General features: G+C 33.7%; 1 protein-coding gene across 2 annotated transcripts in view; it reads right to left on the bottom strand.

The window, feature by feature from the left end:
- Nucleotides 1-15,608, bottom strand: part of Jmjd1c (jumonji domain containing 1C) — a 238,628-nt gene that overhangs the window by 74,614 nt on the left and 148,406 nt on the right. For both annotated transcript variants that reach the window (XM_077798230.1, XM_077798229.1), the window contains one exon: nt 8,002-8,115. In XM_077798230.1, the coding sequence (XP_077654356.1) occupies nt 8,002-8,115 (114 nt within the window). The remainder of the gene's footprint in view (nt 1-8,001; nt 8,116-15,608) is intronic.

The raw sequence follows: 15,608 nt of genomic DNA on the forward strand, positions 1-15,608 counted from the left end.
AAACGCTAATATGAAAAGAGAAACAAAAAAGGAAGATGTACATGAAAACTCAGGTAATAATTGGGAATGTGATTAACTTCTGTCAAAATATAACTCAGAAACAGACACAGAAAAACAGAATAGAAAGCTCTTAAGAACTGTTAATCCAAACAATCCTGGTTTTCCAATTTTATAGAACTTTTTTTTTTGGTGGGTACTGGGCATTGAACCCAGGGGGCGTTTAACAACAGCCATATCCCCAGCCCCCCCCCCCCTTTTTTTTTAAAAAGAGAGAGTGAGAGAGGAGAGAGAGAGAGAGAATTTTTGATATTTTATTTTTTAGTTCTCGGTGGACACAACATCTTTGTTGGTATGTGGTGCTGAGGATCGAACCCGGGCCGCACGCATGCCAGGCAAGCGCGCTACCACTTGAGCCACATCCCCAGCCCTCCCCAGCCCTTTTTTATATTTTATTTGGAGACAAAATCTTGCTGAGTTGTTTATGGCCTCAATAAATTGCTGAGGCTGGGGCTGAACTCACAATCCTCCTTCCTTGGCCTCCCAAGCCATGCACCAGCCTGGCTACAACTTTTGATTTTTATCTGGCTCAGCCTACCTCAGAAGTTCTCACATTTCAAATAAATCTAGTTTTAGGGTGAAATGTTTCTTTCTCAGAGACTAAAATAATTCGGACTTAACTTGATAGGTTAATATTGGTCGAAAATGGATGTTTTTCCACCTTAAACAAGTTCACGGAATTAAGAGTGTAATGGGAGAAATGTTAAAGGTCATTTAATCAAAACTAATTCATTGGGGCTGGGGATGTGGCTCAAGCGGTAGCGAGCTCGCCTGGCATGCGTGTGGCCCGGGTTCGATCCCCAGTACCACATACAAAACAAAGATGTTGTGTCCGCCGAGAACTAAAAAATAAATATTTAAAAAAAAAAAAAAAAACTAATTCATTCCATGCTTAGAGGACCTCCATCTCATCATAATACCTCTATAAAGCCTCTCTCAAAAGCCAAACAATGACAAACCTTTCTGTACCTTATCACTAATACTCTTTTTAAAATTTGTTCTAATTAGTTAACAGTAGATTGCATTTTGACACAACTAATACTTTTTTTTTTTTGAGATAAAAAATAAATAGCAGCAAAAGAAGCTTGATTTTCCCTGTGGAAGAAAGATATTTCATAGTCATCTTTTCTAATACCATTTATTTAAAATAATAGTTTAAGAAGTCGTCATTGGCTGGGGCAGGGTGGAATATGCCTTGTAATCCCCATGAGTTGGAAGACCAAGGCAGGAGGATCTCAAGTTGAAGACCAGCCTCAGAAACTTAGGGAGTCTCTACACAATTTAGTGAGACCCCGTCTCAAAATAAAAAATAAAAAGGGATAGGACTGGGGTTGTAGCTCAGTGGTAGATCATCCTTGTGTGAGGCACTGGGTTCAAATCTCAGCACAACATAAAAATAATTAAATAAAGATATTGTGTCCATCTACAACTAAAAAATTAATTTAAAAAATAAATAAAAAGGGATGGAGATGTGGCTCAGTGTTTAAACATCCCTGGTGCGGGATAAAAAAGCATTATGGGAGGGGAAGAAAAATACTACAAAAAGTAAGTTCTATTATACATTGACAATAGATTGTAATGTCAGCTGAAAAGGTTTATCTAGCACCAGTTGCAGAGAAGACAAATAAGATTGACGAAAGATTGACAGGCAGACAGGGGCCAACATATATGTCCAATGAATATATGAATGTGAAGAAGAGAAATGAATTACAAATAGTCAATAAAAAGGTTTAATACATCATCAATTAAAAAAGGGAAAATAACCTACTAAGCATTATCTAGATCATAACTCTTTGATATATCATTTCATTTAATTTTGCTAACAACACTGAAGTAGATCGTACTGTTTCAGCTGAGAAAAACACTTACAAAATAATTTAGCCTCTCTCAATGTCACATAGCTAACAAATGGCAAAACTAGGCTTTGAAACCATGTTTGCCAGAAATTACATCAAAATGCATATTCTTGTCAGGCATGTGGCATATTCCTGCAATCCCAGCAACTCGGGAGTCGGAGGCAAAAGAGAGCAAATTTGAGACCAGCCTTAGCAACTCACTGAACACCTGAAGAGGGAAAAGGGAAGTTAACACAAACAAACAAACAAGCAAAAAAACCTCTCAAAATACAAAAACTTGGGGACTCAGAGATATGTAGATCAGTGACAAAGTGCCCCTTGGTTTGATCCCATACCTTTTCCTTATGATCTGTATCTAGTAAGATATCTACTACTCTAAAAGTCTATGATTCTCTAAATATACTTCCTTATCATTGATTATGCTGTCCCTCCTGCCAATTTCTGCATTATTCCTCTTCACTTCCATCATTCAAGTTTTACCTTCTTCATGAGACTTTGATCACTACTGACATTTTGCCTTTGAAGTCATCACTATGCATTTTGGGCTCCTTACATCCACTTCAAGGAAAATTTAAAGATAAATAAATAAATGTATAAATTCTTGCCACAGATTATGAACTCCTTGAAAATAAATCAAGACTATTAGCCATAATGGTTAGTGTGTGCTTGTAATCCCAGCTACGGAGAAGGCTGAGGCAGAAAGATACACTTATGTCCAAGAGGTTGAGGCTAGCCTAGGCAATGTAGTGGAGATGCTATCTCAAACACACAAAAAAATTACTTTGCTTTAAAAATGATAAAGCAACTAGCAGGGTGTAATGAATAGGGAAACTTCAACAGTTAAATAATTGTTAAATGAATGAAGTTTATCTTAAATTTCTAAAACTAGACATTTCAAAATTTTAAGGGTAAGTCAAATACAGTCTAAGCATAAAATTTCAATTCAAAGACTCAGGGGGGTAAGGCAATAATCTATTCAACCTCAGCACTGACCTTTATGCTATACCCACCTTCCTCAACTATACCACAGGTACCCTCTTTGATGGAGGAGTAGATAAGTTTCTACATGCTAATATGAAATGAACTACCAGAGATTCTTATACATTCCTACAGAATACACCTTTCACTACCAAGTTCAGTCATCACAGCTTAAAAAAAAATCTTTGAAAAAAAATAGTACTGGTAAAATTAATGGTGGAATAGTAGTAACATGACACCATGAAGTGCACGAATTTAAGATTAATTATAAGATAGAAATATATATTAACAAATTGCGAGTGTCTCAGGTCAAATCCCCATTTACACACAGGAATGTATTACAGTGTAAAAACACCTATTTGTACCATAAATTGGAATGAAGGTAAAGCTTGAAAAAGCAAGTGGATTTTTTTCCCAACTCTCTAAAGCAATAACAACATGAGGTTCTACTTACTTCCTCCTGTAAATTATTTATAATATCATTATAATACCCTATAGAATAGAAAGCTTTTAAGCAAAATATCAGTGGACCATATTTATGTCAAATATTTAAGCATAGCTGCTATTTAAATATTTATATTGTAGCTAGTTAAAAACAAATAACCAGTTTACTTTTCACCTTGGCTAACTGGGGGCTAAATTTCACCTCACTTGCATTATCTTATCTCACTTTTAAAACAATTTGAAACTCCATAGGGCGTTAATGTAAATTAAGAGAAAAAATACACATACCTCTGTTATACTCCTGTCCCCAAACTATTGATAAACTGAACTTTGGCAAATGTTTGAGCTATTTTTAGTAAAGCAAATGTACTTAGCAAAAATTACTTTAAGGATATTCTGAAATTACAGGCAATAAATAAATATGATCAACAACGAAATTATGTATTAAAACTGACCCCAAACTAGGCTGATGGCATAGCTCAGTGGTAGATGTTTGTTTAGCATGTGGCAGGGCCCTGGAAAAACAAAAAAACTACAGAAATTATAGCTATAAAGATTAAGCATAATTAGGACTCTTCTCAGTTCAAGTTTAAGCCACCTTTAATTCAAGAGCTAAGGAAATACTCAGAGGCTTGTTCTACCCATTTCCTCTTCCTTCAACCAGCAACATATGGTATGGTATCTGGTATTCAGTATAGTGGTACTCCACAATAATAGAAATTATGGTATATCTCTAACTTATTTAACTTAGTTCATTATGACTCAGGGCTTCACGTAAGACAATTCCTTCAGTTTTAGGATGGTGCAACATTATTCCAGGGAAAATCCTTCAGTACTACAATAACTTTTAAAACTATATAGTGATAAAAATGGGGTATAATTTTGGATATCCTCCAAAAGTCTCTTATGGCTTTAACTAGTGTCTTTTATATTATTGCTTTATTACATTTAAAAGGAAAGAGGAATGTGATCCCTAGAAAATACTAGATTAACAAACCAGACCAAACCAGATTAATTGATATGAGTCATATACAACTTCAGGTGAGAATCTCTTCTATATCCTCTATGAAGCAACCAACCTGAAAAATGCAGGCGTGTGCATGGCCAGTAGCCAAATTCAGGACAAGCTGATTTCAAAATCATGTTGAAAGTTGAATGTTCTATTTCTTTATCAATCTTCTAAATTTAATTTTATCAAAAGCACAATCCAATTTAATAAGGTTTTTTGGACCTCTGTAATCATATTCCAAAGTAAAGCAACAACACTACTATAACAAAAAAAAGTTATTAAAAAAGCATCTTTAAGAAGCAAAAATTTGTTTTCCTTCTTCCCAGCCAGCTGGGTGGTGGGGGAGGGGGAACAATACCAGTAGAATCTGTAGGGTTCCCTCCTACTTCCTCTGTTTTTCCCTTCCCCCTCTGCTTCAAAGAAAGTTAACTGCAACTAGGCATGATCAGGAAAATTAAAAGGAGGAAGTAGAAACTATTTGTGTGCACAGGGAAGGGAAACACACAATACCACACTGTGGGCTGAGAATGTAGTTAAGTGGTAAAGCACTCACCTAGCAAGCATTAAAACCCTGGGCTAGATCCCAAGTACCACCAAAGAGCAACAGCAGCGGCAAAAAAACTCAACAAAACAAAACAAACACCATGGTTGTTGCTTCAGTGACCTAATTAATATGCATTCATCATACTGTTTGTAAGATGTTGGTTCAACTTTTTTAGTAAATTTTCTTTCCATAATACTGAAAATTATGATCTCTAATGACTGCACCCCATGTCAACTAAAAATCTAACCAGATCAAATAATTGAATACATGCAACCTAATATTCATTGCACTAAAGTCATTCAGACAGAAAGGGGTAGGATTCAAACCAATTATTTAAGAGTGAAAGGACTTGTCTTATTAATCCTGAGTCACCTATTTTCTGACCATTTCCTTACACACATACACTAAATGTACAGATCATCATTTTGAATTTAAAGAGGGGATATAAAGGAAACATACTGAAACAGAATAAAATGCTGAGTTCTCAAGTAAAAAGGTGGTAGATGGGAATTATCACTGTAAAAATGTTTAATTAGATTCAAAGCAAAGTATTTTTTCTGGGAAATTTTTAAACAAAACATAAGTACTTATCACTCTTGATCCAGAATGCTAACCATTACACTATGGAACATATTACATACTTATCACTTTTTAAAGTCTTACACAAAAGCCATTTCTAAAGAAAAGATTTCTCCCCTCCTACTTAAGAAGTTTATAAAGGATAATCAGAACCCAGACCAGAAAGAAACTGCATCATGAAATTTAAAAAGTGAGAAAAACTGGGGTAATAGTTAGAAAGCTTCTAGTGTTCCCAAACTCCCTTTGATTTATACAGGGTAACCCTTTCAGATTGAGATAGGTCAAGGAAATATTTACAAAATCTATGCCAATGAAAGCTGCCATATTTAAGACACCAAGGTTTAATGTATTGCTTGGACAACTGGTTAGAGGAAAGGAATTCTGGAACAAAGCCTATTCAACTACATGAACTCTTAAAACTTGTTCCTTCTAGAATAAATGAATGAGTAAATAAATAAATCTGAAAAATTATACTGAGCCATTTTTGGCATCCATTGCAAATATTCATTCATAATGCTAAAACAGGTATCTATATCTTTTATAAATGGAGAAAATGCTTTGGTACTTTAACATGATTAAAAACAAAACAAAACAAACAAAAAACAACACCCAGATACAAAGATGAAAATGTTTTTAGCAAAACTCTCTTGTAAACCATTAGTTACTACCAACTTTTATAAAAAATTCTAAAACCCAAGTGCTACTAAGGTTATTTCTTTCTGAATTCACCTTTTTTGGGAAGCACAAATGATTAAAATGTCAAGCGAGGGTACAGATCACTAGTAAAGCACTTGCAGAGCATAAAGAACCCCTGAGTTCTATCCTCAGCATCAAAGAGGTAAAAGAAGTCAACTGAAGCACTTCACTCTGGGAAGATACATATCCTTCCATGTCAGAGGCTGATTTGCAGATTCTATTAGAACTGAAGTCTAAATAACTTCTGAAGAAAGACAATCATACACTCTTATTATAATTCACGTAACTACTCTTACAATTCACCAAACTACTTAAGACTTTACCTCTTTGGCCTTTATTATTTAAAAAAAAAAAATTTATCACCATCTTCAAGTTTTGAAATGTTAGGGGAAAAAATGCTGGGTTAGCACATTCTTTTAATCATTATAATTTTAATAAACATGTTGTACAGTTTTAGGCCACCTGGCAAGAGTTTATTTTTAAAAGTAATTTCTACATAATTATTTCACTTCTCTAAATCAAATCCAAGATGAAACTTCCTTCCACAGTGATAATAATGCAAGCACAGAATTAAAAAATTGAGTTGGAAGGTTCCTTTGATTTCACTTTGACATTCAGAAATAAAACAAATGATAGTAATGCCTATAATACACTAAATGGCATTCATAAAAACAAAATAAAACCCAAGGGAAAAGCTCCCATAACTCCACTGTAAAATTGGGAGTTGGCTATGATTTTTTAGCTATAACAGTTATAAGTTAAAAAAAAGCTAAGTTCAAAAAACAAGGCCATTCAAAGAAAAATATCATGAAAATACAAAAGCATAGCTATGTAGCCTTCAAATTAAGAAAATAACACCACAAAGAACCATCATCTCACGTTGGTAAACCTAATAACCTAGTTTAATTCCCTAAGTATAACTCCAGCACAACAAATCACTGCTCATTAACTCAAGGCCTTATTCTTTCCATGGAAACAATGGCTCTATATTTTATTTTTTGAAAAATGGTTAACTAGTATGAAATGAAATTGGAGAATTAACTTTCCACTCCTTAGAGTAAAAAAAAAGTTAAAACTACTTCCCTAACCAATGCAATTGCTGTGCTGCTTTAAGCATAAGTAAAAGGAAACCTACAAAATAAATATTTAAAGTCCAAATGTACAAAGAAAATTCTGTTTTTTTACTGCTAACTTAAAACATTAACAAAAACTGTACTAGAAATTTTAAAAAACATTTAGGTTAAATTTAGGGCTGCAGCTGTAGCTCAGTGGTAGAGCATTAGCTTAGCATGCAAGGACTCTGGGTTTTATCTGTAGTGCTGCTACATAAACAAATAAATAAATCTAATAGTTTACTAGAAAATATTTTCCAACTCAATGTATTATAATTAAGCTATTAAATTACTCAATTAATGACAATCTAAAGGAAAACTTCCCCTTAAAAACGAACTGTTCTTATGTTATCTGATATGTATGCACACAGTAAACACTTAACACCACTAAATTACATTAATAAACTTCATTCTTAACCTTTAAAGTTGGAGACAAACATAATTTATACTAATATCAGACCAGTTACTTTCTATCATTATTTAGAAAGTAAAAGTTTTTCTTGTTCATTTCTTCATTCCTAGCTACAGACAGAAGGCTGTATGGTTCATAGTAGGATCTCAGTATATATTTCTTGCCAGAATAAATCATTTATGCTAAAATAAAAATTTATTGAATGCCTTGAGCACCATGTACATCTAAGATGTTAGTTGAAACTTAGTCGATATCTAAACACGAATCAAGTTAAATCAGCAGTTAACTTTTAAAATAAATCTAAAATTTCTTACCTGGTACAGCTGAAAGGCACTATCTTCTGTTAAAAAATCCAGTTGTTTATCTATAAGGAATTCTACTGCGGTTATTGAACTGGGTATACTTTTTTCAACCAGGGGTTTGAAAGTCTGTCAAGAGAAAAATCAAAACAAAAAGTTTCTAATGGCTATTTTCTAAGCTGTATTCTCAAAATGTGGTATGATAACCACACAATATATTAGTGGCACCAGCACATGGTGTAACCTAAAGTAATGCTTTTATCCATACATTAAGAAATTGTGTTTTTTTTTAAAAAGGAATGAAGCATAACTATATGGAACATGAAAAAATTACATATTAAGCTCATTTTTTACTTTTAAAAAGAATCCAGTATGGGTGTGTGAAAATTTTTAATATTAAAAAAGAAATTGCTTTTTCAAAGAGTAGGAGCTAATTTACCCTTCTTTTTAAAACTATACATAACTATTATTCTTTATAAGACAGTAATAATTTTGATTTTGTATTTTTCTAGCTCATTCACATTGAAATTTTAAAGGACCAGGAAGCATCTGTTCTTTTAATCCCACCCCTTGTACTCTCCACCCCTGCCCTTGCCCCAGGCACAAATAAAAATCCAGTTATTTCATTGAAAATAGCATTGAGATAGGAAGCAGTATTTCTTCCTATTTTCAATACTTTAAAAAAAAAGTTATTCCAAAGGTCAAGTGATTCTTTCAAAGGCTTGTCTTTTATATAATGGAATGCATTCATATCTTGGTATGAGGATGGGAGAGATGCAGAGGAGGAAGGAAATATTAATATTATGTATTTTTAATTATGATCACATTCACTTTCATAATAGTAAAGGTTGAATAAAACCAAATTGACATCAAGATACTCTTCCAAAAACTCAAAAATAAAATTCCATCATTTAAAAACACAGCAGCTTCACTATAAAAGAATCAAAGTTGGAAAACAGAATCAACCAACTCGGCTTCTAAATTACCTCTAATATTACCCAAGAAATGCTTCTTACTACAAGGCAATTTCTATGACCATTTAAACAAAAAGCTTCTAACATGGACAGTAAAAATCCCCAGGAGTTCTGAAGCCATTGTGTTTGCCTATTATCTCCTGTCTTAAAAGAAATACAACATCTTGTTAATCACAAGTAGTACACATACTCTAGGAAAAAACTTCAAGACTTTTAGTTTGGAATGGCTCTTAAGGAGTAAATTTCTATTTAAGAAATTCCTAAAATGATTTTCAGTGTGATTGCAATTGTTTTGTTGCTAAAAACACGTGAAAATAAACAAGTATTTTAAACATGCCTTCTTTTCACACTACCTACACAATAAACATAATATCTTCTCTTAATTGAAATAACATGGAAACAATGTTCAGGGCTGCCGGTACAGCCCCATGATAGAACATGTGCTTATTACCATGACCAAGGCCCAAGGTTCCATCCACAGACAGCTCCCCACCACCACCAAGGGGGAGGGGGTATGAGGGGGGAGCCCAAACCTCTTACATACCCACTTACTTTCAGTATTTATGATTATAAAACGTATTCACAGCAACATCCTCTCTTCCAAAGTCCTAGGCTAACCTTTTAAGTTCTACACATTTATGAGAAATATTTTATTTGGGGGAGAAATTATATTTTCAAAATGAAAATGCCCACATTATTTAGCTATCACCGGCTACTGTTGTCATCTAATATTTTCCATTTGCCAGGACTAAATTCCAGAAATTATCATTTTTATAAATCCATTCACTTTTTTTTCACTTATTAAGTGATAAAGTTTTAAAAGAAATCGAGTACTTACTTTCATTAGACTTAAAAATATGTCCATACCACTGTGATCGACTGATAACGAAATAATGAAGAGATACTATAATCTCTACTATAAAAAATGGTTTTTCATCTTATACTAGTCAGTTTAGCTTTTAATAAAGTAGAAAACACTGGCACTTTCTCAATAGGACTTTTAATCTTTAAACACTATCAAATGTTCTTTTTCTTTTCGAAAGGTATCATGTCAGGTCAACCCATAAAGGTTAACAAAAAATGGTCCACAAACAGTATTAATAAGGGGCTAAGGACTCAATTAAGAAGGATTTGTCAAAGAAGTAAACTTCTCAGTCTTGAGTGCCTCTAACGCAAATATTACAGGTGGTTTGCATTTCCTATCAGAGTCATATAATATGAAAAACATTGTGAAGAGAACCTGTAGGAGCTTTCCTTTTGAAGGTAGGTTAGAATTTTAGTGGTAAATTTCAAGAAACCAAATGTAAATTGCTCTCAGTTAATTAGGAAGAAGGTTTAGATTCTAGGTTAAAATAATTTCCCAAGTTTTAAGGTATTTAATTGAAAGCCACTGTTAAAATTTTGTTACCAGAAGGGTAAAAATACTAATTTACAATGACCGAATGTACGCTAAACTCAATGACCTATTTCTGATACATGAAAACTTATAATCTACAAACGGCAGTCCAAAGTATAAAATAGGAAATAAAAAGACCATGAGCTGTAAATGTTAAAATGGAATTATATTTAAACTACAAGTTATGTTCTTATCAAGTATCAATAAATTTATAGTAATTGTTGAAGAAATATTTCAATATGTATTAAGTGAATAAGTTTGTGTGACTGATTCTATTTTATGGAAAACCAAACACAAATAACATATGAAACCATGTAGTTTTTAAAAACTGCTTTCTTAAATTGACAAACAATGTATGTAACCATTGTTGACTTTTGTACCCAAATTTAACATTTCAGACACATTATTGGCATGAAAATAAAAACGCACACACTTAAATAAAAGCAAATGGGTCCTACAGTTTTTGATAATTAATCTGTAGTAAATATTTCAAGGTCTAGATGCACTGGAATGTAAAGAAAATAGAACTCATGCATAACTAATTCAAGACTCTAAAGATACAATTCTAAGAGGAACTTCCACAGCCTAAGGGGAAGCAATGAGCTACCACCATCAGATGAAACTCCAGAGTAGAATGAGGCCCTAATCACAAAAGACTTATTCAAATGCTAAAAGTCTTTGAAAACTCAAGTGAAAATTACTAAAACATGAATATTTAGTTCAAACAAAACACTTTTTTTCAATTTCATTAGAGGATTGAGTTCTTTAAAGGTCAGTTGTCAGTGTTGACCATACTTTTAAAAATAGTCTGACGGCAAAAGAAATAGAGATAAGAGCCTACATTTCCAGTAGGGCCTACCACACTATAGGAAGAATGCTTAGAACAACTGTATCCTGTTTGGGGCTCCATGCTGCACCACATTCCATTCACATGAGGAAGAAGTGAACAGATGAGCACTCCCCGAAAAAACATTTTTAAAATAAATCAGCTACAGCTCTCAGATACAACTCAGCTGCTCAAACCGTGTTAAGGCTCACCATTTAACATTTAACAGGAAATTCATGGGAGCTTGGAGCTTATGTCTGAGTCTGCATTTCTAACTATCTCCGATTAACATTTAACAATTCCTTTTCCAAGTTAAAAAAAATCAGGCTTATTAGCTACAAAAATACTGATATGAATCTCAACAAAGATAAATACTGAAGCAGAAAACAACATCTAGGCAACATTTATAAGTCAAGGTTTAGCTTACCAAAAAAAAAAAAAAAAAAAAAGGGCTGGAGTGACTTGAAAGAACAAAGTCCAAATTCCCACCCAAGCAGGTCTATTGAAAAACACCAATGTTAGAAAACAAGTTTGGGGGTGGGGAAGGGAACACATCACGCCCCCCCCAAAAACCCAAAAGACAAACAACACCCCCCCAAAAAACCTACTTCTCTTAAAATTTTAGTCTAATTTAAAAACACTCCTGCCACAGCATTTTAAACAATTGAACTCCTCAGTTTCAATCTTTTTCATTGTTACTAAATTACTAGGAACACAGTAACCTATCTCTAAACAAACAGTTAAAAAAAAATCTTAAAAACTAAGAACACTGAGGCTAGAACTATAAAAGGCAGTGACCTTAATCCTAAAGCTGAGAAGCAAAACCAAATGTAAATTAAGACAAAAGAAAGAGGAAGCAGAAAAAATACAAACCGTACTTTGTTCTTGAGAATTTTAAAGTATTTTTAAATCTCAGAAATCCAACCCAAGACTGTAAAGGTCAAGTATAGCTGCCATTTCATTTTGTTCTTGAGTGGTATTTTTTTTTTTTAAATCTATCGTAAATACTTCTTCAGTCTTCAAAAAATCACAGGCAAATGGCTCTCAAGCCAAGCATTTCTGAGTTCACTTGCAGCGGCGTCATTGTATAGGAAGAAAAGCCAAGAGCAAGAACGAAGCAGGAGCTGTAACCTAACAAGTCTCCGACGAGCAAATGACGATTTTCTGTCTGCTTCGGGCTCAGCTCTGCCAGTGATGAGGATTACAACTCGCTCTTTGTCATCAGCACTGTGGTGTTAACGACTAAGAAATCCTGCAGCTGAAGCACTACTGCATCCGCCGATCTGGGTCAGGATAATTTCTCCCGAGGTCGCTTACATAACCAGTAAGATTCTCCAAATAAAGAGAACAGCCATCCATTAGCTACAGAAAACCTTTCCCACTGTACTCTGCCTGCGTGGAAACACACTGCAGTAGCTTCCAACAGTGCAGACACTCAAACGAGAACGAGTACTTGGCTTAGGGCGCACTGAGAGAAGGGAAGAGGCGGTGCTCTGTAAACTGTAACTAATCCCCCGTCACAGGTGCTGATGGAGTCACTTCCAGCACGAGTCACATTACTGGTGATTACTCATTTGGCTGCGGCCATAGAGACTGGCTCATAATTTTAACAACAGACAAAGACAGACTAGTGGCGAGACTGAGAGCTCAAGTTTACTGTCTCCTTTAATAAAGCAAATTCAAATACAAAGTTTTTGCTTTCCAGATTTACCAAGGTGAGAAAAGTGCAGAAAAAAAAAAACAATATAAAATATAAATCTCTCAGGTTGGCAAAAAAAAGCATGACTTTAAATCTGAAAAATTGTTTTTGGTGAGTTCTGAAGCAACACTTTTTAAAAATTATTTTGCTTTAAAGCTATAAGAAAACAAAAAACTCAACTGAAAACATTTTGATGTAACAATTTAAATGTAAATGACAAACAATCTAGGAGACAATTTAATTAAAAGGAAAACAAACCAGCAGATTTAAAAAATACTGATAAAATATTTTCATTATTTATATAAACAATTTAATCTAGATAGTTCACACATAAAGACCTATAGTTTGAAAATCAAGATATATTTTCCGAATGTATTTAATATATTCTCTTAACATCCAATGAATGTGGTAATAACTAACCATGAGGCTACCAAGCACCTAAAGTGATTAGTCTGAATTCAGATGTGTGCTGTATGTATAAAATACATACTTATTTGAAAAAAGCATTAATGTATTTCATGAATAATTTCATATTGATCACATTTTGAAATATTTAGGCTAAATAAAAACCTGTACTTTTCAATTTTCAAAGTAAATGATAAAAAAATTAAATTATACATGGGATTCACTTTTTCTTTCTACTGGACAGGGATACTGTAATACTTGTTTCTCACTTTGTGTCAAAGGTTTACATGATGATATGAGGCTAACTCTAGCTATTCAACAAATCAAGTACCAGAGGTAGAAACTAAGAATTTACATCTGTATGCTAAACATCAGATGATAGATACTAATTTGTTAGTGTAATTAAATTTTAAGGCATTACAGCATTCAGTGAAATTCGCCAGTTCTGAGTTAGCAAAACAAAGTTGGCCATTCAGTCAGTTATGTTTCAGTGTTAAGATTTAACTGAGGGCTGGGGGTTGTAGCTCAGTGGTAGTGCTTGCCTAGCACATGCAAGGCCCTGGGTTCCATCCTCAGCACCACATAAAAATAAATAAAAATAAATAAAGGTATTGTGTCCAACTTCAACAAAATAATAATAATAAAAAAGATTAACTGAAATGTTTTCAGTTTTATTGTAAGATTATATGGAGAAACAAAGGAAATGCATGCATATATATCTATGTCACTGAAACTCTGAAAATACAATTCCAGTGTAAAAATAGTTCACCTATTTTTACATATATATGTAGTCTTTATTAATTTAAAAATGTGCCAACTTTTGTATAGTACATATAGAACCTATTTTTATATATTCCATGTATTACTATCTTGTCACAGAAAATATCAGGTTAAGCATCGAAAACAAGGTATTTTCAGTTTAGTATATATGGACCTGCACTTGTGTTGCTAAAATGTAAAATTTTGTTTTATTTTATAGAACATAAATGGTGCTAAAATGTAACCAGAGCAAAGTTTTGTTTTGGTACCAGGGATTGAACGCAGGGTGCTTAACCACTGAGCCACATCCCCAGTCCCTTTATATATTTTATTTAGAGACAGGGACTCATGTAGTTGCTTAGGGCTCTCCTTAAGTTGCTGTAGCTGGTTTTGAGTTCACCATCTCCCTGCCTCTCAGACATTAGGGGATTAAAGGAGTGTACCACCATGCCCAGTAGAACAAAGCATTGTTAATATTGCTATCAAGTAATGATTAGATCACTCAAACCATCCTAAAAACTCATTCAGAATCATTTAATACACAAAATAAAAACATATAAAAATGAGAACTCACTATGTCATATAAAAGTTGCCAAGATCTGGGTATGGTGGCACACACCTGTAATCCCAATGACTCAGGAGGCTGAAAAAGGAGGATTACAAATTTGAGGTCAGCCTCAGCAATTTAGCAAAGCCCTGAGCAATTTAAGGAAACTCTGCATCAAAATAAAAAATTAAAAGGGATGTAGCTCTGTGGTAAAGTGCCCCTGGATTCAATCCCCAGTAAACTGCCCCCCCAACCCCCCCAAAAAACCCAAGCCAAACCAAACAAACAAACAAAAACCAAACCAAAACAACAACAAAAAAAAAAAACAGCAAGAAAACTTGGCAGCCTTTTTTGGAGTCCAAAACAACAACAACAAAAAATCAAATTATAAACTATCAAATTTTAAGTACATATTATAATACATTTCTACAATTTATTGTAAATAAGAGAATAAAATAAAAAGGTTTCTCCACTGCTATAAAGAAGTACTACAGAGTAAATTCTTAATGTACAAAGATGCAGAGGTACTAGCTGATACCAACAAATGCCTTTTTAATATTTAAACTGGACTTAATATTTTTACAAATACATTAATGTATGTTTGGTCTGGTACTCTGATAATAAATTTCTAACACAAAAATAGTGAAGCAATGATATGGAGAAACTGATATCAAGCATAAGTTGCCAGGTTTTACATTATATCCCCCTCTTAACTCTGGAGTCAACTTTTCACACAGTAAAAGCACTAATTTGAAAAGAACAGCATTTTCATCCTTTAATCATTCTTATGGCTTATGCCTTCCCTGTTGGATTAAGGAAGGTAAGTGAACAGTTCTGTAATTTTTTTCTTTTCCTTTTATATTTTTGGTTGGGAGGTGGGGGTGGGATAAAAGGCTTTTTCTGGCTGCAAATCAGGCTAGGGGAAGAGGAAACTACTCCAGTTACTGCCCAGAAATACACATCTCTGACTTCCTTCCTCCTTAGCTGGTTTCTAGGTTACAAGCTGAATAAATCAA

This window comes from Urocitellus parryii, chromosome 5 (genome assembly GCF_045843805.1).
Source record: "Urocitellus parryii isolate mUroPar1 chromosome 5, mUroPar1.hap1, whole genome shotgun sequence".
Lineage (NCBI taxonomy): Eukaryota > Metazoa > Chordata > Mammalia > Rodentia > Sciuridae > Urocitellus > Urocitellus parryii.